We start from the raw sequence: 14195 nt of genomic DNA, 5'->3' as shown, positions 1-14195 counted from the left end.
TTCCAATCATTGAACTTGAGCCAAGAACTTGGCCCCAATCATGCATCTACCAAGCAATAACTCCATTAGCATAGTACTTGGTTTTCATTGCTCAACCATAATTAGTCATTTTCTCCTCCAGGTGTCAGAGACTAACTTTGTCGGTTTGCCCTTTACCCCATTATTATGATTCAGCTTCATTTGCCCAAATATTCGCATCTTGAGTTCATCAACCACAAATATTCCACTTCATTATCCGTCCAATGGATCCAAAATTGAGATTTTTTATTATTTTGTTAGGAATGGTTCCATTCTCCTAACAAAGAAAACCAGAGGATTCCAGAGATTCAATCGCCAATGGAGAAGACATCAAACGAATCTAATACTCGTAGATTCAGAGTTTTGATGTTTCCATGGCTAGCTCATGGCCACATGTCTCCTTATTTGAACTATCCAAGAGACTTGCCAAAAACAACTTCCAGATTTACTTTTGTTCCACTGAGATCAATCTGAGCTTCATCAAGAAGGATAGAAACTTCGACGAGTACTTCTCCGATCATTCAATAGAATTAGTGCAACTTGATTTGCCACACTTCCCTGAACTCCCTCCACACTATCACACAAAAAAAAACCTCCCACCCCATCTGAATCCAACCCTTCATGTTGCTTTTTACATGGGAAAGACCAACTTCCAAAACATCCTAAACATTTTGCAGCCAGATTTGCTAATATACGACATGTTCCAAGCATGGGCCTCGGAGCTGGCTTCACTGTTTCATATCCCATCTGTTCTTTTCTTAGGCAGTGGAGCAGTTTTCTGGTCTTGGTCGTACTTTTACGACATCATCAATAAAGGATACTCCGGTATCGTTGGGACTTACCCTTTTCCTGCAATTTTTCTCCGGGATTATGAAATAAAGAAGATGGCAGCATTTCTCCAAGAATAAAAAAAAAAAAAAGTTCCCGAAGAAGTTGTGCTATCCAAAACTAAGAGCTTTGAAGTATCTTCTGACATTGTTTTGCTGAAAGCCTGCAGAGTGATTGACGGGGAATACATTGATCACTTATCTTCCTCTCGTGGGAAGAAGATTTTAGCTGTCGGTCCTCTTATTGAACTAAAACATGATGGTACCAAGATGGAGGAGACGGAAAACAGTTCCCATATCATTGAATTTCTGAATGGTAGAGAGGAATCATCAGTGGTTTATGTTTGTTTCGGGAGCGAATACTTTTTATCCGAGGAAGAAAGGGAAGAGATGGCATACGAGCTGGAGCTGAGTAATGCTAACTTCATATGGGTAGTCAGATTCCCCGTGGGACATGCCATTGCCCTTGAAGAAGCTCTAGCAGAAGGGTTTCTCGAGAGGGTGAAAGACAGAGGTGTGGTGGTGGATGGATGGGCACCGCAGGCTAAAATTCTTGAGCATCCAAGCACTGGTGGTTTTGTGAGCCATTGCGGATGGAGTTCTTTTATGGAAAGCTTATATTATGGGGTTCCATTGTTAGCCTTGCCCATGCTTTATGATCAGCCTTTCCAAGCTAGAATTGAGTCACAAGTTGAGAGAAGAAGGTGAAGGGCAGTTGCATGAAGCAGTAGAGAAGCTCAAGAGCTTATGCAGCAAGAACCAGTCGCAAGAATAGTGAATCCAAGGAATCCCATGTATCTCAATTGTTTACGACCTTTTTTTTTTTTTTACTCATTAATATTTTATGGTATGGATTGTGTGAAGTTTATTCACTCTAATGTTTATGTGAGGACGATGTACGCCAAAGAAAAAATGGCCATCATATTTGCGGGCATTATAGTTTAAATTTTGTAACTTTCTATTTATTTTTTATTTATAACTATTTTTATTTTATAGTTTTAAAATTCTAAAAATTCAATGACCAAAAAGCCTTCATGTGATTGGTATGGGCTAGACTAGAATAGAAAGAATGTCTAAAAAATTAGTTACGCGATACTCACTAAACTTTTTTGAGCCCAAATCCATTCTTGTTGAAAACGCATAAAAGACAGCTACAGTTTTCATATAATTTGTCCCCAAACGTATACCACAATTCTCAATTTACCCATTAACTTTTTTTTTCACTTAACTCTCTCTAGGACAAAACTACCCCTCCATTATGTCAAAAAAAAATTTTTTTTTTATCTTTTTGCTTCTATCTTCTCTTTCTTTTTTTAAAATTAGTTTTCTTCTTTCAAATTCTTATTTTGGAGCAAAATAAACAGTTCCTTTATCTATTATTTTCCATTTTCTAAAATTGGTATTCATCAAATAATTTAGTTTATGTGTCTTGTTACATATAGTGATTCTACATTAATTTGTATCTCTTTTATTTTTCATAATCCATCTTAACAAAAAATTTAGGATGTCTATTCACTAGGTTACAATTGTGAAGAAATTTTATATGTTTGTGTGTGTATGCGTGTGTGTGTTTATATTTTCTTATAATTAGAAAATCACCAATCACCATTCCTTAAATTTAAAGAAATGTTTTTATTCTATGTGGCTAATATTATACAATTCGAAATAAATTAGTCATTTTTTACTTCACAATCACATCCAATTATTTGGACATCTTTTTGTTCTTTTTCTTGTAAATGATTTTTGCTTGTTAGATTATTTTCTTAGGCATTTTTTCAAAAGTAATCAATTATTAATGTGTTTGTTAAGAATCAGGCTAGCTGCCAAGAAAAAACACTGTGGATCAATTTGGTTATGGCCCAAGGCCCAAGGCCTGGTTAACCAAGAAAAGTACATTGATAGCAGTTGAATGCAGGGATTCTTCGACCGCTTTTGATCCACACGTTTGGGGGGCCCTTAGATGTGGAAAATTCCTACCAAGAAGGACAAGAAACTATGTTGAATGATAAAGAAAAGAAAATGGCAATCATCAATGAGACTCTAACAAATCTCATTCCTTAATTCTTGGGACATGGACGTACAATTAATACTCTCATATAAATTGCTGATCCGTGGTGGATCAGATTTGAAAAACAATTATTATTTGAGTACTCCATATTTTGTTTGCTTTTTGCAGGGGACTATGCCAACGCTGTTGCTTAAAAAAAAATTCCACCAATTTCTTTAAAACCCGCAGACCTCCAGAGTTCTCCATTTCTATGCCAAAGAAAACTGTGTTCAACGATCACAATGTAAAGGAGAAAGAGGAAATGACAACCATAGTTGTGACTTGGCAACATTAATTACCTCGTTCATTAATCCTTGGGAAATAGACTAAAAATGTTATTTTGTGGGGGGGAAAACTGAAAAAAGGATCGCTGGTTCACTTATCAAAAACATGAAGTGAAATGTGAAACCCCGTCTTTTTCTGTAAATAATGGTATTAATTATTTTAGTAGTTGTTTACTTAGTTAATTTATCTCTTTAGAGGTTGGTGTTAATATCTTATCTTATCTCAACCACCAAGGATAGTGGGTGTTGAGGGAGAATGTTTTGTAACTTAGGAAGACATCTACTCAAACAGTCAAACTAATCTACTCTTTTCTATCTATTACTCAAATTCTTTAGGGTTGGGAGCCTTTACAACTACAATAAAATAGGAGTTGTGGGGAGAGTGACAGGTGTCGAGCCTGTGCAATAATAAATACCTGCTCGAAAAAAATAAATTTTCTGTGTATAGTAGTAAGCAGGGTCGAATCCACAGGGATTGGAAAAAATTCGATTCTTTTTAAATTCGAGACACGGGGGATTTTTTATTTTTATCAGATAAAACGTAAAAAATAAATATTTACACCCAATTTAACTTAAAAATAATATAAACAATTTAAACCCAAAAATAATTATTAATTAATTAATACAAATGTAAATAGCAATCTAATAAATAATAAATAAATTCTAGCCAAGAATACAACTACGCAGACACAGTCCATTCATTCGATCATTGATGCAAAGAAGGTTCACTTAATTTTATTAACAGGTTAGTTATAGTCGCCGATAAACTCTAACGACCAGTTTTTCCTTAATTTATTGATAACCAAGGTACGACCGTTGATTACCCCTAATCAGGAAATACTCCTAGGTACGACCGTAGGAATTAATTTTCTAATTGCCTTAAAAACTAGAAAAGCCTAACCCAAATTAATAACACGCTACGAGGGTTATTTAAATCAGATTGCATGTTCCCCTAGTATGTAAAAATACTAGTTGTCACTAATATTAACCAACAAAATAATTACGGATTTAATTGATTAATTTGACAAGAGATTAATAAGTCAAATTGCACATCGGGCCCTTGATATCCAATTAACAAAATAATCCCATGGAAATTCAAATAGAAACATACAATTATTAACAAATTAAGGAACACGTAAAATTAATTAGATCTCACAGATATTTAGGACTGCATCTTCGCGTTGATCCTTGACTAGATGAGAAAATTAGCCACTCCTCATAAGAAAATTCCCACGCAATTTAATTGGAATCAAATACATAAATAACTAACTAAGAATTTAGAAAGAAACTTCAGTCTCCGTAGACTCTTTGAAGAAAAGTTGCACACCACACAACAAGAGAAGGAAGAACTCCTCCTCTGAAAACAAAAACTACCTCTATCCTCATACGGAGCTTATTTGGAGAGAACTCAAAACTAGTCTGATAGCTCCCTTTCATGTCTAATGCCTTCATGCATAAAAAACCAGCCAAATGGAGACATCACCCTACGTCCACCAAAGAGGTCATCATTTCTCTACACAATCAATTCCACTCCACTCAAAACAAAAGCAATTGTCGATTTTCTTTTTGACCAAGTGCACACGTTCACCAACAAGAAAGCAAAACCACAAATGTGCAAAGAAAGCAAACTTTAGACAATACAACTTATTTGCGGTCCCCACCAACTTTGATATGTTGTCTAGTCAAATTGAATTCCCAAATGCAATTCCATTCTTCTTTGTTGGTTTGCACCGGAATTGTGTAAAGCTTCACAATAATCTTCTCAAGAGGTTTCTGCTCCAATTTCTGAAATTATATCCAAATACCAAATATAAATATATATTGACAATTAAAGCAAATTAAAGCAATATTTGGCAAGGATAAAAAGGAAATTAACAATAAAATTACTAACAATTAACACCTATCAATTCCCCCACACTTAAATCATGCTTGTCCTTCAAGCATGGGAACAACTAAATTCAACAATGGCTAACTCTCATTTCATTTACTGCCAAGCTACGCTTATCCCAAAATCAAGTTTGGATTAGCTGACAGTGTCAAGACATATTTTCCTTCGGTTAGCTCCTGAAATCATAGACTCGTCCAATGTCATAGCGTGAACGTGTCTAAAGAAATCAAAAAATATTAACTAGCCAAGAAGTTAGCAATTGGGTCAAACTGACAACCAAAATCTTCAACATTGAAGAACAAAGGATCGGCAGGGCCAACATGATCATAAGCTTACAGTTTTTTTTTTTTTTGAGAATTCTTTTATTTTTATTTTTATTTTTTCGATAAATGCTCAGTCCCAAACTATTCAAGTCTTTTGACGTGAACTCTGACATTTTTAGATGAAAGAGTCCAGTTACTCAACTTTTCACGGCTTCAAGACTAACTACTCATAGATATCTTCACTTTTTGACGCGAAAGTCGACACTTGTGGTGAAAACTCCCGGTTACTGGGTGACGGCACTAGCGGAGTAGAGTCATTTATTAATCACAATTAAAGCACCAGAATACCAGATAATTAAAAATCATGGCCCACGTCATCTCCTAATATGGAGAACTAAGATCAACAATTGCCCAATCCACACAACAATTGCTAATAAAATATTTATATTGCCTAAACAAGTTAACCACAATTTGCACCAAGTCATTAAACTCATGGTATTCACCAAGATAACATGCGTTTACTTGCCACTTAAACTAAATTCATAGAATAAATCATAACCAGCAATAGACGAGTGAGATGCCACATTTATTCATCAAGACAACAGTAAGATAAGCAGCAAATTAAAGAAATACCAGTCAAATCCAAATCTCCCCCCACACTTAAAGCACACATTACCCTCAATGTGACAATTAAACAGTAAAAATAAGAAGAAGGGCAACGAAACTCCCCTTAAGTCGTCAAAACAGCGGCGGGTTAGGTGCAAGTTGAGGTTCAAAACCCACATGGTGCATAAACGCCGCCAAATTCTGCGCCATGCTATGCACATTCGCATCAATATTGGTTACCTGAGCCTCCAGTTTCTGAACTCGCATCTGGAGTTGGTGCCAGTCATCAGCCCTTGGGGATGGAGGAGGTGGAGCAGAGGTCGAAGGGCCGGGGTCACCGCTAGCAGTGGAGGAACGGGCACAAGATGAACGAGGGGGAATACAAGACGGTCCCGGTGGTGGAATCTCCCACCCGTTGTCACCCTCCCTAGCCAAGTTCATTTTTTCTAAACAAGGGATGTCTAAGGGCTCCATTTGACATGCTACATGCAAATCATGGTTAGAGAGATCAAGCACATGCAAATTAACAGCCAAGTGGGTAATATAATCCAAGAATCAAATGGCGATTCTTTTTAGTTAAAACAGACTTGAATTGAGAAGCTAGCCAGCACCCCAAATTAACGTTAATGTTATTATGCATGCACCAAATAAAGAAAAACTCCGACTTAGACAAAATGCCCGAACTATCTCGCCTGCCTGAAAAATTATAAGCCAAGAAACGTTGGATGTAGCGAGAAGCTGGGTCTTTGAGATAAGAGCTTTTGGACTTCCTAGGGTCGTAAGGTTCACGGTCCACGGACATCTCTTTCCAAAAATAGCTATAGCGGGAGAAGAAGGGCTCTACGTAGTCACAAGCACTCTCGGCATACTCACGAGAGTCGGCGTAGGCCCTATCAATAAAACCAAAGGCTAGATTGAAATCAGTAATGGAGTGGTGGAATTCTTGATCCATTAATCGAAAACGAATGGCATTGGGAGTAGAGACTGTGTAACCAGTAGAAATGTTAAACTCAAATGTGGTATAGAACTCCCTAACAAACTCAACAAATGCCGGGCAGTCAACAATATATGTGTAAGGACGCCACCCGATGGCATTAATCAATCAGTCAAAGTCAACTGGTATATTCAAAAGACTTAAGGTGGCGGCGTCCTGATAGCGGCAAGGAATAATTCGCCGTTCACAACAAATAGCATATCGCTGTTTGTCGGTGGCTCTGGTGAAGTTCAAATTACCACCAAAATGTGAAGGGTCAGCAATATGGATGCCTCTCTGTCTCCCAAGGCGAGCCCTTCTCCAGAGAGGAAGAGGGATCGTGCGAGAGGTCAGAGGCGGGAATGGTCGGTTGAGGTGGGTGAGGCCGAGAGGTCCTAGGTGTCCTAGACCTAGAAGAGGATCTGGGTTTCACCATTTTTTTTCAAATATCACTCCAATTAACAACAGACAACAATTTCCAAAAAAAAAAAATTAGAACCAACAAATTCAAAGCAACAACAATTGTAATAACTACTGGGGCCTCTCTATTAGTCAATTCAAATGACAAAATGCACAATTCAAGCCCCACAGGCTATCCAAATACCCCAATAGTACCTAGCAATTGAAATAAATGGATAGAATATTCGCAGCAAGGTAATGAGAGGCGATCCAACTACAATAAGCAAGCGTCGCAGCCGCCTCCTAATTCAACAAACAAACCCAGAAATGACGAACTAAAGGTCAAAAGATGTCTCAATTTGAGGCCCAATTAATGCCCATCAGTTCAATCAATGCCAGAAAACAATCCCAAACAATGCAACAATTAAACTAAAAAGTGCAAAGAACATCCACCCAATTTCACTCGAACAAACTATGAGCAATGTTAATGTCTAAATAAATCATCAAATTTCAGCAATTAGACACAATACCACTCAAAATCTCAATAACTGTTTCCAATTGGACAGTTAATTACACACTCAACCAATCCCAATAACCATTCAAATCAACAAACAAATGCGGGAAGGAGTTACCCACAATTAAGAAACAACTCAAATGACCAACCCAAAGCGCTGATAAATCAAAACACACCAATCAAGACCACAAAATAACAGAAATTAAAATGGGACCCAAGTAACAAGTAACTCTCAAATCACCCCCAACAATTCTCAAACAAATGAACTGGCACAAGAGACGTCAAATTTAATCCCCACAGATGAAATAAAAGCCTCAAGTAGTCCAAACACTATTCAGAAGACCCAAAATTAACCCCAGAAAATCCCCAAGTCACCTCCTGCCTTTATCAATCAGAAGACCCAAGAGAAGAAAAAAAAATGCAAATTCCAGCAATTTAAGATCCTGGACAGTACTAATCGATGGAGAAATAGCAATACCTTCACCTGTCAAAAATTGGTAGGTGGTGACGCGCGGGTGGAGGGGTGAGCAGCCTGCGAGGTGGACGATGGAGAAAGAAAACTAGACTGTCGTGAGCTTCACGCGGCAGTCTACGGCGGTGGAAGGAGCGGCGCTCGTGGCTGGTGGTATTTGCTGGCTGTCTATGTAGGTGGAGTGTGGTAGTCGCGCAAGGAGAGGGAGAAGAGACGGTGCAGCAGCGACAAGAGATGGTGAAGCTTGCGCGAGGGAGGCGGCAGCTTCGGTTGCGGCTGGTGTGGTGCGCGCAGGTGCGGGCGCGCTAGCTAGCGCGAGCTAGCTCAAGCTGGCGGACTGTGGAGCTGAGCTGGTTGTGGGTAGTGACGGCGGCAATAGGTGAGGCGAGCTAGGTGGGGAGGAGCGAGACCGAGGGTGGAGGTGCAGTGGCTGCGCGAGCTCACAGTCGTGGGCAAGAGCTTGTATTTGCGAGCTAGTGGCTCGCGATGGAGGAAGCAGCAGGCAGCGGCGGCTGCATGCAGAGGTGGACGCTGGGTTGTCGTGGGCTTCAGGAGGAGCTTGAGGGCGGCGGTTATGGCTGGGTGATGGAGGTCAGGTGAGCTGAGTTGGAGATTGGTGGTGTTGGAGGAGCGGCGGATTGCACGAGGTGGAGCTGGTGGGAGCGTGCTGGTGTCGGCCAAAGAAGAAAATGAGGAAGAACAAGAAGCTTGAGAATCAGTTTTGGAACATTAACGCGTGCCCTCTTCTCGTGGGCACGCCAAGATTCCACTTCGGAATGTTGAGATTTTACCAACATGGCGTGGGCACGCCATGTTTTAGAAACATTCTCTGACCTTGAAGTTGAAACTTGTAAGATTAATGCGTGCCCTCCTTGCGTGGGCACGCCATGATCACCTGTTCTGGTCATAGTAGAGAAAATATCAAATTTAAGCAATACCCACGTGAGAAACGACATATTTAAAGAATTGAACAATAAAAAACAAACAAAATAAAAAATTGGGTTGCCTCCCAAAAGCGCCTTTCTTTAACGTCTTTAACTAGACAGAGTCTAGAATTTGCTTAAACTAAGCAAATTGGGTCTTCCAATTGTATTATCTCCACCCGTTCAACTGGAAATCCTTCATAATACGGCTTGAGATGGTGACCATTCACCACAAATTTCTTCTCCGTTTTCAAACTCTGAATCTCCACTGCACCATAAGGAAAAACATTAGTCACAACAAAAGGACCGATCCAACGAGAACGTAATTTACCTGAAAATAACTTCAATTTGGAGTGGTACAGTAGAACTTTTTGCCCACAGACGAATGTCTTCCTTGATATCTGTTGGTCATGAAATACCTTATTCTTCTCTTTATAAATCACCGCGTTCTTGTATGCTTCATTTCGAATCTCCTCCAATTCTTGTAATTGTAACTTTCTTTGAATTCCACCTTCCTCGATGTCCATATTGCATTGTTTGACCGCCCAAAATACTCTATGCTCAAACTCAATCGGGAGATGACATGGCTTTCCAAATACCAATCGGTAAGGGGACATGCCAATGGGTGTCTTGTATGCCGTTCTATATGCCCATAGTGCATCCTCTAGTCTCATATTCCAATCCTTCCTATCGGGTCGGACCATCTTTTCTAGAATTGATTTGATCTCTCAATTCGATGCTTCCGCCTGACCATTTGTCTGAGAATGGTAGGATGTAGAGACTTTGTGCAAGACACCGTATCTCCTAAAAACTGCAGCAATCATCTTGTTACAGAAATGAGTACCCCGATCACTTACAATTGCTCGCAGCATCCCAAAGCGGACAAAAATATTAGACTTAACGAATTCTGCAACCACTTTGAAATCATTAGTGCGGGTGGCCTTTGCTTCTACCCACTTTGAAACATAATCTACAGTAAGCAATATATACAAAAAACCAAAGGACGAAGGAAAAGGACCCATAAAGTCAATACCCCAAACGTCAAAAATTTTAACAAAAATCATTGGGGTCTGAGTCATTTGATCCCTACGAGAGATATTACCTACTCGTTGACACTTATCACAGGACTTACAAAATGAGTAGGCGTCCTTGAATAAGGTTGGCCAATAGAATCCACTCTCTAGCACCTTACGAGTCGTTCTCTTCGGTCCAAAGTGACCTCCACATGCAAAAGAGTGACAATAGGCTAGAATAGATTGAAATTCAGCTTCACTTACACATCTACGGATGATTTGATCGGCACCCCGCTTCCAAAGGTAAGGATCATCCCAAATGTAAGACTTCGCATCGCTTCTCAACTTGTCTCTCTTCGCCTTAGGCCATCCTGTAGGAAACTTGTCAGTGACTAGAAAATTAACAATATCCGCATACCAAGGCAAAGATGAATTAATAGAAAATAAATGCTCATCGGGGAATGCTTCTCTCAGTGGGAGGTCATCTTCGACGACTTGTACTCGACTCAAGTGATCTGCCACCAGATTCTCCGCCCCTTTCTTATCTCGAATCTCCAGGTTGAACTCTTGTAACAACAATATCCACCGTATCAATCGTGGTTTTGCCTTTTTCTTGGTCAACAGATACCGCAAATCTGCATGATCAGAAAAAATAATAACTTTAGCACCAAGTAAATAAGATCGAAATTTCTCTAAGGCAAAAACAACTACTAAAAGCTCCTTTTCGATGGTTGAATAGTTCAATTGAACTCCGTTCAAGACTCGAGATGCGTAGTAGATAGCATGAGCTGCCCTTCCCACTCTTTGACCCAATATAGCACCAACTGCATAGTCGCTGGCATCGCACATGATCTCGAATGGAAGGTTCCAGTCAGGGGGTTGGATTAATAGGTGAGGAGGTCAAGAGCTCCTTTAACTTATCGAATGCCTCCTTACATGTTTCATCGAACTCGAAAGATATATCTTTTTGCAAAAGTTAGAACAAGGGTGCTCCAATTTTTGAGAAATCCTTGATGAACCTTCTATAGAAACCTGCGTGACCCAAGAAAGAATGAATTTCCCGCACACTCGCGAGGTAAGGTAAAGTAGATATAACATCTATTTTTGCCTTATCAACCTCGATACCTGTAGATGATACTACATGACCCAAAACTACCCCGTGTTCGACCATAAAGTAATATTTTTCCCAATTAAGCACGAGATTAGATTCTATACACCTTACTAAGATCAATTTCAGGTTATCTAGACAGTTTTCAAAACTTTCACCATACACACTAAAATCGTCCATGAAAACCTCAATAATCTTCTCAACATACTCTGAAAAGATACTTACCATGCTTCTTTGGAAGGTAGCAGGTGCTTAACACAATCCAAATGGCATCATTCGGTATGCAAATGTTCCAAATGGACACGTGAGAGTAGTTTTCTCTTGGTTCTCGGCTGCGATGGCAATTTGGAAATAACCTGAAAATCCATCCAAGAAACAATAGTAAGCTCGACATGCTAATCGCTCTACCATCTGATCAATGAAAGGGAGGGGGAAATGATCCTTTTTCGTGACGGTGTTTAGCTTCCGGTAATCGATACACTGTCGCCATCCGGTGGGCTTTCGAACTGGTACGAACTCTCCCTCTTGGTTTGGTTCTACCGTCACCCCTGCCTTTTTTGGGACCACCTGTACTGGACTTATCCACGGACTATCTGATATTGCAAATATAATTTCAATGTCCAATAGTTTCAGGATCTCTTTCTTCACTACCTCCATCATGAGAGGATTTAATCTCCGTTGAGCTTGCCGTATGGGTTTAGCATTCTCCTCGAGTCGAATTTGGTGCATACACACCGCGGGGCTAATTCCCTTGATATCGGCGATGGTCCATCCTATCGCCTGCTTATGTTCTCTGAGAACTCGAAGTAGTTTATCTTCTTGAATCTTTGATAAACCCGCGGAGATGATCACTGGAAGTGTCTTCCCTTCACCCAAGTATGCATACTTCAGGTGTTTCGGCAGCGGTTTCAGTTCCAAGACAGGTGCCTGCACCACAGATGGAAGTAACCTTTTGTGAGTTCAGGTATAAAAATGGGTGCGAGGTCATACCTTGTCTTCGTGGTTGGTAACGTTCGCAACGATCCAATTACACATTTGAGCTCTTCATTCAACTCTACCCTAGAGGTCGTTTCGGACTCGAAGTGCCTAGTTAAGGCGACCTCTAGCTCATCCCTACCTTCAATTTCAAAAATCTCCTGTATAGCAGGGTCAATAACATTTATCGAGAAAACAGAGCTAACATTTGAATCGGATGGATATTTCATGGTCTCAAAGATGTTAAAGTGAACAATCTCACCATCAAATTTCATAGATAAAGTACCCTTATTAACATCAATTTTGGTTCGGGCTGTGCTCAAAAAGGGTCTACCTAACAATAAAGGTGACGGATCACGGGAGTGTTCATCCTCCATGTCGAGCACATAAAAATCAGTTAGAAAAACCAATTCATTAATTTTTACCAAAACATCTTCAATCAACCCGTCAGGGTATGCATTGGTCCTGTCAGCTAGTTGGATTATTATTCCAGTCTCTTTCAAAGGGCCTAAGTTCAAGGAAGCATAAATAGATTTCGGCATAACATTAATCGATACTCCTAGATCTAACATGGCCTTTCCAATCAAAATATTACCTATCGTACAAGGAATAGTAAACATACTTGGGTCCCCGCATTTCGGTGGAAGTTTCCTTTGTAGAATTGCTGAAACATTCTCCCCAACTATAACTCGTTCATCCCCCTTCAACCGCTTGCGGTTGGCACACAGGTCCCTCAAAAATTTTGCGTACCTGGATACTTGTTTAATCGCATCCAATAAGGGTATGTTGATCTCCACCTTGCGAAAGATCTCCAGAACCTTTTTTTCCTTGTCTTGCTTCTTTGGTTTCTCTAACCTGCTAGAAAAGGGAGGTGGATTAGTTTTAACTGTAGGAATTGGGTTCGAGGGTACCTTTGCATTTTTGTTGTCTCTGCCCTCCTCTTCTAATTCTTTCTCGATCCGTTTCTCGTCCTTGTTTTTAGGAATCACGGGTTCGAGTCTTTGAACTTCCTTGTCACTCCTCAAGGTCATTGCACTTACATTCTTTGGATTCACCTCAGGTTGAGATGACAACTTCCCTTGAACTTGGGACTCCAAACGGTTGATTGTTATGGCCATTTGATTCATTTGATTTTGCAATAATTGCACCTGTCCCAGTTGATTCCTCATGCTTTGCAAGTCTGAATCCGTCTTTTGTTGATTAGCAAGTAATTGCTTCATCATCTCTTCCATGGACGAACTTGAATTTGAAGGGGGTGGTGGTGGTGGTGGGCGAGGATGATACTGCTGTTGGTGCCCTTGTGGTCTATTTGGCACAAAGTTAGACTGTCTATTCCCTCCATAGTTAAGATTGGGGTGATCTCTCCAACCAGGATTGTAGGTACTTGAATATGGGTCGTATTGCTTTCTTGGCGCGGGGGCCGTGGCCAGCCATGTTCACCTGTTCTGCAGTTTCTTCTTGAACCAATGGACACATTTCCGTAGGATGACCCACGGCAGTGCATACCCCATACACTTTGGCTTGCGATGCATTCCCCACAGTTAGTTGTCGCACAAAAGATGTCAATTCGGAGAGTTGCTGTTGAATAGAGGATGTTTCTACTTCATTCACCCTACGCGTAGGGATGTCCTCTCTTGAACCAAACTGCTGTGAGTTCTCAGCCATCCCTTCAATCAACTCTCATGCTCCTCGAGGAGTCTTGTTCACCAATGCCCCTCCACTTGCAGCATTGATTATGCTTCTGTTCCTGAAAAGCAACCCTTCATAGAAATATTGAATGAGCAGTTGCTCACTTATCTGATGCTGAGGACATTTGGTGCACAGTTTTTTAAACCTCTCCCAGTACTCATAGAGTGACTCGCCTGGGTGTTGTTTGATGCCACAT

General features: G+C 40.2%; 3 protein-coding genes across 3 annotated transcripts; 1 reads left to right on the top strand and 2 right to left on the bottom strand.

Moving 5' to 3' along the window:
- Window positions 1–325: 325 nt before the first annotated feature.
- Window positions 326–1767, top strand: LOC113749472 (beta-D-glucosyl crocetin beta-1,6-glucosyltransferase-like). Its single transcript, XM_027293223.1, has one exon. The coding sequence runs from the start codon at window positions 1116–1118 to the stop codon at window positions 1551–1553; it is 438 nt and encodes a 145-aa protein (XP_027149024.1). The 5' UTR covers window positions 326–1115; the 3' UTR covers window positions 1554–1767.
- Window positions 1768–9351: 7584 nt separating this feature from the next.
- LOC113750802 lies at window positions 9352–9918 on the bottom strand. The gene is made up of 2 exons (XM_027294745.1): window positions 9546–9918; window positions 9352–9482 (listed from the first exon to the last, which is right to left on the bottom strand). The coding sequence occupies exons 1-2, from the start codon at window positions 9916–9918 to the stop codon at window positions 9352–9354; spliced, it is 504 nt and encodes a 167-aa protein (XP_027150546.1).
- A 24-nt stretch (window positions 9919–9942) lies between these two features.
- Window positions 9943–13341, bottom strand: LOC113750801. Its single transcript, XM_027294744.1, has 4 exons — window positions 12933–13341; window positions 12736–12818; window positions 11692–12262; window positions 9943–10184 (listed from the first exon to the last, which is right to left on the bottom strand). The coding sequence occupies exons 1-4, from the start codon at window positions 13339–13341 to the stop codon at window positions 9943–9945; spliced, it is 1305 nt and encodes a 434-aa protein (XP_027150545.1).
- Between the last annotated feature and the right edge of the window lie 854 nt (window positions 13342–14195).

Source organism: Coffea eugenioides, chromosome 10, assembly GCF_003713205.1.
Source record: "Coffea eugenioides isolate CCC68of chromosome 10, Ceug_1.0, whole genome shotgun sequence".
NCBI lineage: Eukaryota > Viridiplantae > Streptophyta > Magnoliopsida > Gentianales > Rubiaceae > Coffea > Coffea eugenioides.
Note: the sequence above shows the minus strand (reverse complement) of the source record. Positions and strands in the feature narration are given on the sequence as shown.

Bases quoted from the DNA above. Each gene is read 5' to 3' on its own strand.
- LOC113749472 (XM_027293223.1), top strand. From the start codon at position 1,116: ATGGAGGAGACGGAAAACAGTTCCCATATCATTGAATTTCTGAATGGT.
- LOC113750802 (XM_027294745.1), bottom strand. From the start codon at position 9,918: ATGGTCCGACCCGATAGGAAGGATTGGAATATGAGACTAGAGGATGCA. The intron at 9,483-9,545 runs GTAAATTACGTT...CTTATGGTGCAG, and splicing joins CAAATTGAAGTTATTTTCAG to TGGAGATTCAGAGTTTGAAA.
- LOC113750801 (XM_027294744.1), bottom strand. From the start codon at position 13,341: ATGACCTTGAGGAGTGACAAGGAAGTTCAAAGACTCGAACCCGTGATT. The intron at 12,263-12,735 runs GTAAAAATTAAT...TCTGTGGTGCAG, and splicing joins GGTTGATTGAAGATGTTTTG to GCACCTGTCTTGGAACTGAA. The intron at 10,185-11,691 runs GTTATTTCCAAA...TGCTTACTGTAG, and splicing joins TTTCTTGGATGGATTTTCAG to ATTATGTTTCAAAGTGGGTA.